We start from the raw sequence: 16467 nt of genomic DNA, 5'->3' as shown, positions 1-16467 counted from the left end.
ATATTCTTGTCTTGAGTCTTGAATGTTGTATACTTATAGTTGTAGTCTTGTACTCATGTTGCTCTTGTAGAATGTAAATTCTTGCCTTCTTTGAACTCTTACTTGATTCTTGAAAGTTGAATCTTATGAATCTTCTTGTAAGTTGTAACTTGTAAGTTGTGAGTTGTAAGTTGTAACAAACTAAAAATAAAAAAATGTTTTGAATCTCTTGATTCTTAAATGTAACGAAAGAGAGATAGAAATGAGAATGTAGAGAATGATTTAAGAGATATAGAAATGAGAATAGAGATTAATGAATAATGACTAAAGTAATGAGTGACTAAAGAGAGAGAAATGAGAATGATGATCGATGAATGAATGTAGATAGTAGAATAGAAATGATGAGAATGTAGAGATCAAAGAGATATAGAAATGAAATGAGAATAGAAATTAATGAATAATGAGTGACTAAAGAGATAGTAAAAATGAGAATGATGAATGAATGTAAATGTAGTTACTACTTGTTAGTTATGTAGATTGTAAATTGTAGAATTGAGAATCTAGGAAAATATAAAAATGAAATGAGAATGAATGTAGAGAGAGAGAGTGTATGATTATGAATGAATATTATGTAACTAGAGAATGAATATAATAAATAAGAGTGTAAAAAATGAAATGAATGAGAAGTATGAGATGTAGAAAATGAAATGATATATAAAAATTAAAAAGAGATATATGTAGAAAATGAAATGTGAGACTTGACTCAGAATTCAATGTTGATGTATTCTTGCTTCTACTTTCTTGAATCTTGATTGAAACTTAAAAGATGGAGCTTAGGCTCGGAGGCTTCAAATTTGAGAGTTGAAAGATAGAGAATGTAATTATGTAAGAAAGAATGAGAGATTTGAGACTTTGAAAGTGTATGAGAGTAGATAGAAAGAGAGTTTGAGTGCATGTGGAATGCAAATGGGGTAGAATGAATGCCTTTTTATAGGGAAAAAGGCTAGATTTTGAAAATAATAATAATCAAATGGTTAGAAAACGGTCAGATTTCTGACCGTTGGGCTAGTATGTGATTGCATGTTGTCGTACATTATAATATGCGGTAGCATATGTGCAGGGATCGCATATGCCACAGTTATATATGCAATTTTTCCTAGATTGTGCGCATATGGAAATGTGCAGTCGCACATTACAACATTATCCTCAGTAATGCTTGCGATTTTTCAAGTTGTCTTTGACAGAGAAAGCCTTCAAGTGGTATTTAGCTTTGGCTCCAATCTCTATTCGCACTTGGGATTAGAAGCAAGATGCCTTTATGACCAACTTTTTCTCTTTTGGCAGAGAAATTAACTTGACCGAATTGGCTCCTGTTTGCCAAAGAGGGCGAACCAGTCGAGAAATTTATTGACCGATGGAAAACCATGGGGGCATCGTGTTGGCAACTCCTAGGAGAAGGGGAACAAGTTAATCTATGTTTGGGTTGTATGGAGCTGGAGGTGGCATTCGGCCTAACAAGAGCTAATATATGATCCTTTCGAGATCTTGCTACAAAGGCCCATGCCCTTGGAATCATGGCTAGGAAAAGGCCAGCTTTCCGATTAGAACCACCATGCTAAAGCTCAGGCAAGACATCCACAAACATCGCTGACAAAGGAAAGAGAAGAGGAGACTCTTAGAATAGACCTAGGCAGATGAGAAAGCAGAAACAATATGCGGATAGGGTAATAGATGAGAGACCAGGACGATATGAAAATCACAAGGGATATGCTCCAACGGAGCCTACTGGGTTGTGAATCAAAATGGACAAGGAATGGAAATTCCTATCAATGGCCGTTTTATAAGGAGGTACTACCCTTGAAAGAGAAACAGTGAAGTTTTGATTCCGAAAATTCTGATGCAGGACAATTAACCACTTGCTCTAAAAGCTCGAACCATTAGAGCATAGCGAATTAATCCCTTTATCTCATAGCCCAGGCCCCACATCTCATGGGTTAGGACCTCGGCCGAACCCCTCTCGTGGACCCCAAATCACATGGGCCGCCCACCCCGAGTGTGTCCCCGCATCCCACGGGCTACCCCACTCGAGCTCGGTGTGAAATGCGCATTAATCACCCTTGGTAAGGAGTCTCGAACACAAGATCTCCCCTGTGGGCCCCAAATCGCATGGGTCACCCACCCCGAGTGTGCCCCTGCATTCAACTGGCGACCCCACTCGAGCCTAGTGTGAAAATGCTCTTGCATTAATCACCCTCTCAAACACGAGACCTCCTGCTCTGATACCAATTTGATGCAGGACAATTAACCACTTGCTCTAAAAGCTTGAACTCTTAGAGCATGGCGAATTAATCCCTTTATCTCATAGCCCAGGCCCCACATCTCATGGGTTAGGACCTCAGCCGAACCCCCCTTGTGGGCCCCAAATCACATGGGCCGCCCACCCCGAGTGTGTCCCCGCATCCCACGGGCTACCCCACTCGAGCCCAGTGTGAAATGCGCATTAATCACCCCTGGTAAGGAGTCTCAAACACGAGATCTCCCCCGTGGGCCTCAAATCGCATGGGTCACCCACCCCGAGTGTGCCCATGCATCCAACAGGCGACCCCACTCGAGCCTAGTGTGAAAATGCCCCCGCATTAAATTCCTCATGAAATATCTAACCCAATCAAAAGGTGGCAAAGGGTACACTCTGAGAAAGAGTGAAAATGCCGTACAACGACAAAAGGAATGCCATGTAATGACAAGAACACTCTCCAATGAAGCAAGAGTGAAGAATGTTATGTAAATGATAAGTCAATGAATTATTTGATCTCCAATTCTCCAATTCTACGAACGATAATTGCCGATCTTCCAAGATGATAATCATTGACAATCTTCCAAGACGATAATCGCTGATAATCCTCCCGGATGATAATCGCTGATAATTGCTGATTCTCCGGGTTGATAATCGTCGATCGTCCAGAAGAATGATCGGTCTCCAATTCTCTAATTCTAAGATGATAATCACCAATCTTCCAAGATGATAATCACTGATAATCGTCCAGGATGATAGTCGCTGATCATAGCCGATTCTCCAAGACGTTAATCGCTGATCCTCCAGAACAACGACGGGTCAATAATTTGAAATTATCGCCGATTACTGCCAACTTTAAGGCAACATTACGTGTTCAACTTTTTCGAGTTCTTCAACAGACTTGATTCACAACATGTATATTGATTTGTTACATTGAAAGTCTTGTCCTCTAGAAGGTTAAGAATTATCACTGATTTTCTTTAAGGATTAGAACGTGGCCTATCTTCTTATTCATCAACTTGTTTTACGCTACAATCAGAAACTTTTCCTTGCGCAAGTGAACTAAAACATTATCATTCACTTGAAACACCTTCTGGCACTAATGTTTGTTAGCCTCTTCCTTGTTCTTGACATTAGACTCTTGAGTTGGCACCAAGGTATCCCGTATCGGTATCGGTTGGCGTAACGGTGTCCTCCAAAACCGATACGGATACGAGGGCGTAACGGTGATACGGGGGCGTAATGGCCCGTAACGGCGCAATTTTTTTTTTTTTGCCAAAAAAATATGAAAAAATATGGATTAAATCCAGAATATTCTAAGCATTCCAAATATGCATTCATTTATAAATTGAAACATGTTTATGGTGGTGTAACGGTCCACTCTTTGGTGAGAAGTTGTATCGGACTGTCTGATGAATTTATGAACCAGATAACCTGAATTTGACTACAAAATTCATATATTTAATTTTCTAACTATCTACTATCAATGATAGATATATTAGAATGAATGTAAAATGAAAATATCTTACATCAGGTGTTTGCAATTATTTTTGAGGAATTTCTCGAACATACTTGTGGTCCTGTGCAGTGTGGTGCACCGTGCACGTGACTGTGATAGTATAATTTCTGTCTATGACCTGTCATCCTAATATTAAAAAATAAAAAATAAAAAATTAGTAGTGTCTGATATACTCCCTGCAACTTGATTAAGGATTACTTGATTGGTTGTCGGGGGAGCTATTTTAAATACAAGTTCGGCAGTGTCAAGTGTGTACTCGTTCTTGCAATAATACTGTTGTGAGCTGTCTGCTGCAACAAATACTTACCTTAACACAAATATATACTCACAAGTCACAATCACAAGTCACCACCAAAATGAAAATCTGCTTTTTTGTGGTTGCTCGACCTCCACATCATCGTCATCGTCACCATCAGGCTGAGGCTGTCCAATAGGTGTAGGTGCTACATATCCATAATATCCAGTGCCAGAAGGAAATACTAGATCAACGAAACTAGAGGATGACTGATCCTGACTAGGCAACGACTCTGACCTGGAGTAAGGATATCCACCAGTGCCCGTCGAATAGCCATACTGGTGCCCATACTCAGGCTGTTGAGAATCTTGAGATTGAGAGTGCGTCTGCTGTGATGAGTAACTTGGATTTGGATCTGGATATCTATAATCATATGGATATTGATCGAGAGGGCTACTCCAACATGAATCTGATGGAATAGGCTCAGTATAACCATCATAATTCAATTCACCATAAGAATATCCATCATAATAACCAAGACCATGAGCCTGCTGATGTTCCGAACCTCTCGGACCCGGTGCACCACTAGATGTACCCACCTCCTGCTGGCTGTATCGTGACTTGGTACACTCATAAGTCTTTCCTCGTGTACCACCTCGTCGTTGTTCATCGACATCGTGATCTGTAGACGGCTGTATAGGGCGCTGAGCAACACCAGAAGTGCCAGCACCAGGGGCAGGGGGGTCATCGTCTTCATCCGACACGGTCACGCTACCACTGCTCGTACTCTTTTGTTGATCTTGAGCCGTATCTGTACGTGGCATAAACGCTGCCCCTCTTACTGGGTCCAACATATCTGCACGACTCTCTTGTTGCGCTCTGCGTATTTCTGGGTCATCAATTTCCAATTCTTCACTATCCTCTTCAATTTGTTTTTCCCTTGTTTCCAACCAAGGTAGAAGTGGGTCATCCTCATCATAAATATTATCCAAGTTTATTGGACAGTAGTCTCCGTCATCAGCAGCTGTAATGCTCCTATGATGTCATCGCATTCTTAGTTTTATATTGTAGTGCATGAAGACAAGTCTATCTAATGTTCTAGTCTGCAATCTATTCCTATTCTTTGAATGAATGAGCGCAAAACAACTCCAATTCCTTTCGCAGCTAGAGGAAGATGTTGTCTGGCTCAAAACTTTTACTGCAATTTTTTGGAGAGCCTTCGTACTCTCTCCGAAATTAATCCACCATTCGGCCGGTTGCAATCTAGATACTGCATGCTGTGCAAGAGTATCTCCAAAGCTACCAAGGCGATTTCCAAATGTATCTAATTCATTTAATGCCTTTATTTGCATATCTAAGTCAGGCTCTAATCTCTTTATCACATTTTTTAGCCCGACACGAACTTCATCATCCGCAACAAATGATTGGGCATATCTATACCTACGGATTTAGGTAGTAACCTGCTGCATGAAGATCGTGATGGAGTTGGTTTGTCCATCTCTTGTCGATCATCTTCCAATAAGTCTGCCAACTTCTACAATCACGTTGAATTGCAAGCTTTACCTTATCCATGGCATCATATAGGAAGCCCATGGTAGGTGCTTCATCGGATTCAACAAGACGGAGTACCCTCATTAGTGGCTCCATCACCTTTAGGATTGCCTTGACCTTCTTCCAATATTTGTTGTCCCGTATGGTGTTCACAACTTCGACCGGTATTCCTGATGTCTTCTTCCCATGTTTTGTGTTGAGCCATTCTCGGGAAGCGAACATCTCACTCAACTCTTCTCTATGCTGGAATAAACTCTCTAATGCTATAAAGTTTGTTGCGAATCTAGTCGCCGCAGGCCTCAACAACTCTCGTCCTTTTGTAAACTTTCTCATTATTGCAACTACTTGATTATGGTTGTAAATAAACGTCGTCACTTCCCTTGCCCTTTCGACCATTTCCTTAACATTCTTCTTCTTCCCAATATTTTCCAATATAAGATCAATACAATGGGCAGCACATGGTGACCAAAAAAGATGTTTTCTCTTATCCATCAACATATGTCCTGCAAGCTTATATGTTGCTTCATTATCTGTCACAATCTGCACTATATTCTCCTCTCCAATCTCGTCCACAACTTTATCCATTAGTTCATTAATATAAGTAGAATTTTTTGTTGCCTCTGAGGCATCAATTGACTTGTGGTATATAGTTCCTAAGTGGCAGTATACCATGAAGTTGATCATGCTGCGTCTGGTTGGCCTGTCCATCCATCACTCATGATTGTGCTTCCTCTGGCTTGCCATACTGGTTTATAGGTAGCCACGTATGCTTTCACATCCGTATACTCTGCATCTGTCCATTTCCCCTAATCTCCTTAGCCGTGGGAGCTTTTATTCCTTCACCTGCTGCTGCATCAATTACCACCTGCCAATATGGAGAATTGGCTGCGTTAGGAGGTATGTTGGCATGTATAAATAACTTTGCTGCTGCTCTACCTAATTTCTCAACGGAAGTTCTACTCCACATTTGTTTTATCTTCTTTTGTTTAGTTGATTCTTTCCTAAATAGGATTGGATCAATAGAGGGTCTCCTAGGCTCATTTACTTCTTCATCCAAACGTATAGGGGCATCATGTGAAGATGTCTGTCGTCGGCTCCCAAACATACGTCGTAACTCACCAAACCTCCCCCCCCCCCCCCCCCCCCCCCCGATTTGGCATTCCCTGGTTGGCACAACACGTACTCATGCTCTCCTTGTCTCTTATAGATCAGTTCCTCTGCTTGTGCCTGCAAGATCTTGCATTCTTTTTAATAATGTGGGCAATTAGGCAGACTTGCTCCTGGGACAAGATCAATGTGGTTTTGTATATGTCGCATAGGAGGTAACTCCTTAGGAAGTTCATCGGGCACAATTGCATTGAACTCCTGCAACACTAATTTCAAATTCTCTGGGATGTTCATGGACTTCACATCGTTATCCTTTTCAACTAATGCATCTACATCTCCCGTCTCCTCAGATTGTTTGACGAAATCCTTCTTGCTTACGAGAGACTACCCCTCCACTTTAATAGTCTTGGGTTGGTTTTCTGTTTCCGTAGGGACGAGGATGATCTTTTTACCGTCTTTAATAAATATAAATATGTTATCATGGTCTCTATGCATAGCATCAACATCATATTGCCATGGTTGACCAAGTAACATGTGACAAGCCTCCATGTCAACCACGTCACACGTTACTTCGTCCTTATAATATTTACCAATAGAAAATGATATACAATATCGTTCGGTTACCTTTGTTTTGTTGATCTCCTTGATCCATCCAATTGTATACAGAGATGGGTGCTTTTCTATTTTTATTTGCAACTTTTCCACCATTGTTTTCAATACGAGATTCTCGCCGCTCCTGACATTGATGATCACATTACAGACTTTTTGGTTGACAGTGCACCTTGTTCGAAAGATCTTTTGTTGCTATAAATATATCTCTACCTTTGGCATATACAATGGCTCCCTCACGATCAAAGTGGTGGCCTGCAATTCACCTTCAGAAGCGCTCTACGGAAATCGGGTTGTGTCGTACAGTGATCATAGGTGGCTAAGCATCACCTTGGGCTCGGGGCGGAATCAGTGTATCCGCAATACAGTCGAGGGTTGTTTTCAACCCTTGCATGGTTAACTGACTCTCTCGGTGGAAAGCTTCCATTCGTTCCAATGGATAACGAATCCCTGAATCACCGTCCATAGGATTTTAGTCCATTCTGTCGTTAGTTGCCGTCGGCCCGAGAGGAGTCCTCACTCTGATACCACTGACGCAGGAGAGGACGTGATGATGTCGATCACTATCTTCCTCAATCAATAACTACCTTCTCGAATCCACGAGATGATAGAGGAATTGTTGTATAAGGAAGAAAGCTGGGATTTGTAGTTATACCTGTTGATAATGGCATTAGTGGTGGAGGAGCGGATGCAATGGAAGACCTTGTAGCACCGGGGTCAATAGTAAGCTTTGGAATAGTTGCTAGAGGAACAGCGTTGAAAGATGGTTCCCCAACAGCTGTACTCGAGTCCATTGTCGTTGGTGTTGTTGTTGTATCGGGTTCAGGAACAATAGTTGGGGCAATAATAGGAGGAACAATGGAAGAAGTGATTGCTACGCCCTTGGGTGGGATGTGTTTGGCATTAGCTTCGGTTGTCGTGGCGGGGGTGGATGTGATTGCTACAGTTTGGTCTACCTCGATGCTTATAAGAGTAGGCATGTTAGGAAAAATCAGCGCTTCCGCCACAACTAGTACTGGTGCAGACACCTCCGCCACAACGGGTAACGGGAGGAATAGTAATTGGAGGGATTGCCAGTTTATCCCTAGGCAAAGGAGAGTAGTTGGTCTTGTATGATATGATGAGGTTCACCTCTGGAGAATAGGTGAATGCGTCATATTCCATTAGCTCCTTTTTCGCTTCCACTAGAGCATTCGAATCGTTAGCTGGAGGGGCTTCTGTAGAAGGATTTTCTTCAATAGTTCCAGATCACTAGTATTATCATTATCATCATCAATGTTTACATCTTCATCCTCCTCTTTGTCAGTTTCTTTAGGACCGTTGTTGCTCTCCTCCTTAGAGTCATCACTACCAGTGGTCTCTTCATCTTCATCTTCAGTATTGGTATTATCTTCTTGAGTGAGTTCTTCCACCATAATATGTTTGCCTTTGCTAAAGGAGCTTGTTCCACCAGTAAATACTCTCTGTTATGCAAGTGCTGGAGAGGCATTATGCCTAGTTGGCCTGGTCAGAGGAGAGACAACTAGCATTTGCGATTGGGTGGGAGATGAAGAGACGCTTTGTCTGGTCTTGCCTAGCTGTGGGAGGTCTTGGCCTAGTTTTTGCTTGTACGAGTGGGGCTTCTCTGGTCGGCGTGTACATAACAACTATAGATGTTTGCAAATGTGCTTCACCACCCTTTATTTGTACCTTAGGGACCGCCTCTATAGCTAGATGCTCTTCTAACCTTCTTTTAGCAGGCCGCTCTTCAGATCTTCTCTCATTCAGAGGATTACCATATGCTATCCAGCATTCCATAGTGTTGACATGTTTAAATTCACGGATAGGTTCCTTTGTAGATATCTTAAGACACATTTGACCTTGAGCAGGGGCATGATGTTTCTCTATCATATAGCCAATGCCTTGATCGGGCTTGTAGTTCTTAAGCATGGGAAGAGGTATCCAAATAGAATGATTTACTGAATGGTTGTGACACTGGATAATTTTAATGCACCCACCAGTGCTTCCAGTTGTACGAGGCTTGAACAGAATGATTGAAGCCTGGCAAAACAAAACGAGCTCCTGTGTACATCATCAACAACTGCTTCCATATAAGGACTCGGTTGTATGGGCCGACTCCATAGCTTCTCATTATCTGGGTAACCGCATCACAGGTTTCCGGTATCGTCTAGTCGAAGCCGAATAGACATGCGAATCTGCTCGGATAATAGGGCTCGCATTAGAATTCGTTGCCTTCTCTTAAGGGAAAATTGCACGATATGATAGAAATAAAGAATTGTCGCTCAGTCTACGACAAAGAATCATCACCCGTCATGTCTCTATCTTCAACACAATTGGTGATTGGGAACTGATATAACAAGATAGATTCGATGATTTCAATCTTATCCATGATCTAGCTGTACGTCTTCTTTATCATCTTCTTTGTCTAATAGTGCCATAGAGGGAGGTGGTCTGGGTTGATGTAGGCCTTATCTGACACCTCATTAGTCCAAGAAAAATATACCCCGAGCCACCCTGCAAAATAATGTCAAGGGGTGTACGCTGATGATGCTCTAACAGTAGGATGCTTACAATGCGTTACCGCATCTTCAGAAGCCCGGTATAAAGAGTGAAGTATTGGGGCAACTGGTGAGTATTTCTTCCTTTCTGCCATCGCTATGACCGCCACGAACAAAGTAGGCCTGATAGCATCAACCCACATGGAGCTCAGAAGCACTACCGAACCTAGCCAATATACCAAAAAAGCGACTAATTTGCATGGTTTGGAAAAACCATAAGAGTGGTTAATTTTCTTTCTGATGTCGTTGAGATCTTTATTATTGCGCTACCGGCAAAGCTGAAAAGGGGGAGGTCAACTATGTAAGGACCCCTGAAGAAAAGTGAAAGCCATCCAATACAAGTTTAGGACCTATTGGAGGCAGCGGGTGAAATGCACAAGCCATGTGGAGTTGGTTATTTTCGTAACATTGGGGATTTTGGCTATCTCCTTAAAAAGTTCTATAGTGATTTCTGTAATTTGAGGTTTGCGACCAGTTGAGGAAAAATGTGCAAACTCTTCATTCGTTGGGACGAACTCGTTATAAAAACGACCAATGATGGGGAGGCTTGTCATTTTGAAGAGATCCCAAAGAGTAATGTTGACTTCACCAATCAGGCGGTGGAAAGAATTGGTGATGGGACACTAATAACTTAAGAATCCTTTGAAGACGGTTACATCATGGCAAAAATAATTGGATGTAACTTCGATGGCATCTAGAATGCCTATCTTGATCAGGGTCTCAAAATGCCTCTTGATGATCGTCTCTGCCCAAGCATTGTGGTATATGCATGGCCCAACAAAGTTGGGGGTATGGAACTTTCGGTGCCCCAGAGAGTAGGGGTGTCATAAGTATGGTACCGCTACTTCAAGGTTTCGAAGTAATGTGTCAGGAAGAGGTGGTGAGGGTTGTAGCTTGGCACCATAAACCTCATTGAAGAAATCTTCCTGGTTCGTTGTCTGGAACCCTTTTCAACCAACGACCCCTCCAAAATGTTGGGTTCCTTAATGACCCAGTGGGCTGTGAAAAGAATCTTGTTGCGGGTCTGTTGGCTCGCTTTGAAGGATAGATAGGTGAAGACAGAGAGTTATGGGAATCGTAATTATCTCGTCCCTAAACAGACCTTTGTACTTGATCATACTTTGGGATGCTTTGACGCTATTCTAAGAATTATGCAGGCATTACTTGTTGAATTCTTTGATCTTATCCTGCAATTGTTGATCTTTACTCTTCTTCTACTTCTTCTGCGAGAGAGTCAGAGGTGGGCTATCTTTCCTGGCTGGCGGTTTGGTGCTATTAGTGTGAATATTAGAAGCGATCTTCAACCACTCTTCCCAATCAGACTTGAGACCCTTCCTGGGTGGTCTTTCTACATTGATAATGATGGCTTTATGAATTGGAATCGGCAAATGATCAACCTGTTGCGAAAATCTATCTCCTGCAGTGCCAACATTTTGAATAAAGTCGGGTTGCTAACTGTAGTCTTGGCCCTTTTAGCAGGGCATTCTGGTGGAGAAGGTGACTGGGAGCGTCGAGAAGTTCCGGGTGAAGGTTGTGTCTGGCTCCTTGTTTGGTGTAGAGTTGAAGATCCCGAAGTAGCTCCAGGGGTCCTCTTGGTTTTGGCCATTTTGGTCTGCAATAGGAAGGGAGAGAGAGTTAAGAAGTTGAAAACTTTTAGAAGAGGGAAAATAATCTTCAGAGAAGAGTAAGAAGGGGGGATTACTTAGAAGAAATAAGGGAGAAATGCTAAGGAAGGCGGATTACGTGAGTTCACCGAGGAATTGCGCAAGAATAGAGGACTTGCGCGAAATGAAGGAGTTGCGCAGGTTTACGAAGTTAGTTGTGCGGAGTTTTGAAACCTTTTTTTTTTTTTGCCGAAGCGGAGGGAAGTTGCGCGGTTGCCCAACTGTATTAGTGAAAGACGGAATAACGGGAAATCTAGCGAGTGAATGCAAATTGAATGGAAAAGGGCATTTATATAGGCGCTGGACCCGACTGCGCAACTGTGTTAGCTGCTCAACTATGTTAGCCAGGTAATAGTAAAGGTCGCGCAATTGACACTTGCATGGCATTTTGCACTTCTGATCAAAGTGATTGTTGGGAAATCGATCCATATCCAATTCCGTCTTCTAAGAAATCAAAGGGGATCGTGGGGGCATCTATTAAGGCATAAAAAATCACCAGGGTCATGTTGTGTGGCCGCACAACAAAGCAGTGTTGCATGGCCATGCAAAGAAATCGGTGACTGCATAGAAATACCCCCTTAACCCTTTCATTTGGTGACTTCGGAGAATCTAGAGCTTCCTCAAAGATTTTGTCTGAACAACCGAAAGGTACCAAGGAGGACCCACACAACAAGTCTTTCCCAAGAAGTCATGCACTGACCATTGTTAGTTGTATATCGGGAAGGAAGAAGGAGAAGGCTAAAGCCTTGAGGAGTTGCGTGGCCGCGCAACTTGTTAGTGTTGTGAGACCACGCAACTGCAAACATGGGTCGAAATGTTGCCAAAATTGCTTTCTGGCTTTCATTTAGTGATGTATATTTGAATTTATCTTGTTTTAGAATCAATGGAATGTCCCAGAGAATGTAATTAAAGGAATATAATAGAACTTAGATAAATGAAAATTTCAATGATGAATGTTCTTCCTTCCGGAATTTCTTTGTTATTTATTAGAGTACATATATCCCAGTCCCTCAGATGAAATTTTGACATAACACTGACGCCTCAAATATGATGGTATGGATGGTTCCAAGGAGGTTGGTCTCGAGAATGGACCATTTGGCAAGAGGCCTCTTGCCACGAAGTTAGATGGGGCACGCCTGCAATGGATTGCAGGAGTGGCTGGACATGGGTCCACAACCAACGCAAATGACATGAATTTGTAAATGGACCCAAGAAAGGTCAGTCACTATCAGCTCATTATTGTGAGAGAAGATTCTATTCAATGACACCCCAAGATACGATGTTCAATCTGACCGACTACTGTTTGCAGTATCGGTATCGATGCATCTATCTCATCCTTGGGAATCATTTTGGTATCACATGGAAATATCACATGGATTAGGCAATATATCATTATCTGAAGGAAACATTGGAAAAATGATGGCATTTTTTCTAGAAACTTCAGGAGAGGTTAAGGGCCCTGTTTGGATACCACCAAATAAGTTACAGCAGTAGATAAGCAACTTATTTGACATAAGTAAGTTTGGTTTAAGATCAATTATAAGTAACTTTTTTACTTAAAGGTACTTAATCACTTCAGCTTAATAAGTAGAAACCAAGATAAGCTACTTGAGGTATATGTAGCTTAAGTAACTTACGATCCAAACCCCCCCTAAAAGAGATGATTGCACACAACTCAAAGATTCACAAAGAAACAAGCATGCATGATAAGTTTCTTTGTATGGGATCCTAAACTAGGCAATAAGTATACAAATATAAAAAAAATGAGTTCATATAATTCAAAGTCATACAATACAAGCATGCCAAAAACAATACATCAACTATTTAATATTCAAATTAATTTTTATTTAATTCACTGTTATTTGTTATACTAAATCACTAGTGGATCAACTGCCCTCATAAATCTGTATACAATTTAATAATTAAATTTCTATTAAGTGCATTGAAAAAAAATAATTTAAGAATATTTTTTTAATATTTTATTAAAAATATAATTATTTTCATGAAAAATCATAAGCATGTGGCTGATATACATAATCAGCCACTTTAAATTGATCAACATTTAAAATAATAAATGATTTTGTTGCTATATATATATATATATATATAGTCTAATTTAAGAAACCATTGCCAATCTGTAAATTGACCTACAAGCTAGAATCCAGTGATTTTTTGCGATATATCATTGATATTGCAATTATCAACAATATATTGCACAATATCAGGGAGTCCACAAGTCCCTGGGTATTCTGTATTGCAAGATGCGATACCTACTATTGATATTGCAATCAATGTGACCAACATAATACGGATAGCTCTTAAGTAGGTGTGATTTGTTCTCACTGTCTTTCTATCCTTATGTTCAATTATGACTTCATTTTGAAGGAAGACAATAAAAGTCTATATCAATAAGTTTTTTTAATACTTATTTCTTTCTTTCCATTTTTTAACTTCTATTTACTTTTTTTTTTTTTTTGTTAGCAGACTTTGGTTGGATTGGCAGAAGAATTAGCTAAGTCTGGCACCCAGCAGGGTTTAAGAAAGATCAATGGGAAATACATTCCATCTTATCTTCTTTCTAGACTAGAAGGTATCTGGTCCAGTACTTTGTGTAGATTAGGAATTTAATATGATTTTCCTCCCGATGTGATACTAAGGTGTGTATCTTACCTGCATGTGAACTGTTTTGTAGTTTTGGGATGTCTTCTCTCCTTTCCTAGCTGCTAATTCTTTATCTATCGTGCAGCTGTCCATGAAAAAATAAAGGAAGAGATAAAGGGTGTTGAGGCTATAAAATTGAAAGATATTGAGTTGTTCTGGTATGGAATGGCTGAGGTATGAATCCTCAGCATGCTTTGATTTTTATTTCAAGCATACTAACTAAAGTTCTAAGGTTTGAAGCACTCAATTAAAATACACATGGCTAACATGTACAAGATCTGTACTACTCATTTTTTAGATCCTCTAGTGTTTTTTTTTTAATTAACACGCACACCCTCACACCCCACACACACCACAATGGGTACTCGAACTCATGACCTTACTGTTGAAACTCTTGTGAGTCAACCACTAAGCCATGAGTAGGGACCTAGATCCTCTAGTGGGTTGGGCATACACCAAAAATCTCATCAGTTTTGTGAGAATGGGTTGTTAGAAAATAATAAGAACGGCCAACCAATGGTCAACATTCAATAGACAAAAGCCCTCCAATCAACAATTGGGATCATTAGACTGGTGTTACCTTGGCACATGGCCTATCCAGGTGGGGCCCAACCGATGAGCAGTCTGGATCTTGTACACATGCAACATGTCCTGAGATTGAGTAATGGATAAATCATTTGGGTATTATCATTTAGCACTTTACCCTTTCTTTCTTATTTCATTGCCCAATATTTATGCAACTGTGTCATGGTTCTATGCAGCTGCCTCCTTAGGGTACATGTGGCAAACATTTGTGATGATTGGGACTGTTGATTTTGGTTGGCCACCATGTGGATAGGCTATATCGGAAACCAAGGTGATCATCTGGATTGTGGTAGTTCAATCAGTGGCATGCAAAAGTTATGGATAGAACAATGGTCCATATTCTATGAGAACAAACTCACAAATAGGTGGTCACTAGGGGGCTGTTTGGATACCATCAAATAAGTTACTTTTTCTACTTACAGCAGCAGATAAGTAACTTATTTGACATAAGTTTGGTTTATGATCAATTATAAGTAGCTTTTTTATTTAAAGTTAATCACTTCAGTTTAATAAGTAGAAATCAAGATAAGCTCCTTAAGGCATAAGTAGCTTATCTCAAGTAACTTACGATCCAAACGCCCCCTAGCTGTCCAATCACTGTGAGATTTGGCCTTTACGCAATACTCAGTGTCCACCAGATGGAAGTCCCAATTACTATGTTTGCCATGTGTACTATTATGAGGAGAGAAATATGCAGAACTACATGCCAGCTGCATAATGTCATTTCTCTGTGCAAGGATTGACAGGAGAAAATGTAACACTGCAAACCAATCACTGGAAAAAAAGAAATAATTTAGGCATTCAACTCCGCTTTTCTAGTTGTTGCTAGTGGAATGAAATCATTCTTGGTTGGATCTGAAATACTTAAGAATTTATCACTTGGACATGATCATCAGACAGTGCAAGTAATGGGTTCCTTTGATGGGTGGAGTGAAGGAGAACATATGTCATCAGAATATTCAGGCGATTTCTCCAAATTCTCAACAACCCTAAAGCTTAGGCCTGGACAGTATGAGATCAAGTTCTTGGTGGATGGCGAGTGGCGGCTGTCACCAGAACTCCCCGTTACTGGTGGGGGTATGATGCAGAACAATTTGTTAATTGTGGAATAGCTATCAGAACGAGGTCTGTTGCTATGTTTGTTGCATTGAAATTTTTCTCCAAATTATCTTTGCATTTGAGTAGCAAGTGTTTGTATCATATCATCCGAAGAACAAACCATACTTTCATTTCTTGTTACTGATGGAAAAACGTTAAGATTGAAAATTTTTGAAAATGGTAAACAAGACCAGAGATTCTTCTCGTTGATTGGCTAAATGGTTTTCCATTAGTGCTAAGATTTTTTATGCTTTCGCCTTTTTTTTTTTTTGCATATATTCTAATAATAAATTGATATGAAGGGGTTGGTACAAGGGGATTGGTACAAAATCCGAAAGGAATACAACAACAAGAATGCCTAATGCCAGTCTAGGGACGCCCACGCTCCATTTACCATAATCCCTTCTCCATGATGATGCTGACATGCCTTATGTTTCACATTTATGGGGTGGCAATGGGCTGGGTGGCCCCTTTGGTTTTGGTGTCTTGGCCTGGTACAGGTTGGGCTAGGCATGTAATAAAGGGCCATGGATCTAGCTGTGGCCTGCATTTGAAGCCTGCTTAATAAATAGGTTAGGGCGCACATAGCCACATGGTTTTGCAAAATT

General features: G+C 40.8%; 1 protein-coding gene across 4 annotated transcripts in view; it reads left to right on the top strand.

Moving 5' to 3' along the window:
* Window positions 1-16064, top strand: part of LOC131251277 (protein PTST, chloroplastic) — an 89889-nt gene extending 73825 nt beyond the window's left edge. For 3 of the 4 annotated variants that reach the window (XM_058251901.1, XM_058251899.1, XM_058251898.1), the window contains 3 exons: window positions 14000-14105; window positions 14262-14350; window positions 15658-16064. In XM_058251901.1, coding sequence (XP_058107884.1) covers window positions 14000-14105; window positions 14262-14350; window positions 15658-15873 — 411 coding nt within the window. In that variant the 3' untranslated portion in view covers window positions 15874-16064. Of the gene's footprint in view, window positions 1-13999; window positions 14106-14261; window positions 14351-14937; window positions 15633-15657 lie in introns of those variants that run through there. The other variant, XM_058251900.1, reaches the window with a different exon arrangement.
* Window positions 16065-16467: the final 403 nt, after the last annotated feature.

This window comes from Magnolia sinica, chromosome 7 (genome assembly GCF_029962835.1).
Source record: "Magnolia sinica isolate HGM2019 chromosome 7, MsV1, whole genome shotgun sequence".
Classification (NCBI taxonomy): Eukaryota; Viridiplantae; Streptophyta; class Magnoliopsida; order Magnoliales; family Magnoliaceae; genus Magnolia; species Magnolia sinica.
Note: the sequence above shows the minus strand (reverse complement) of the source record. Positions and strands in the feature narration are given on the sequence as shown.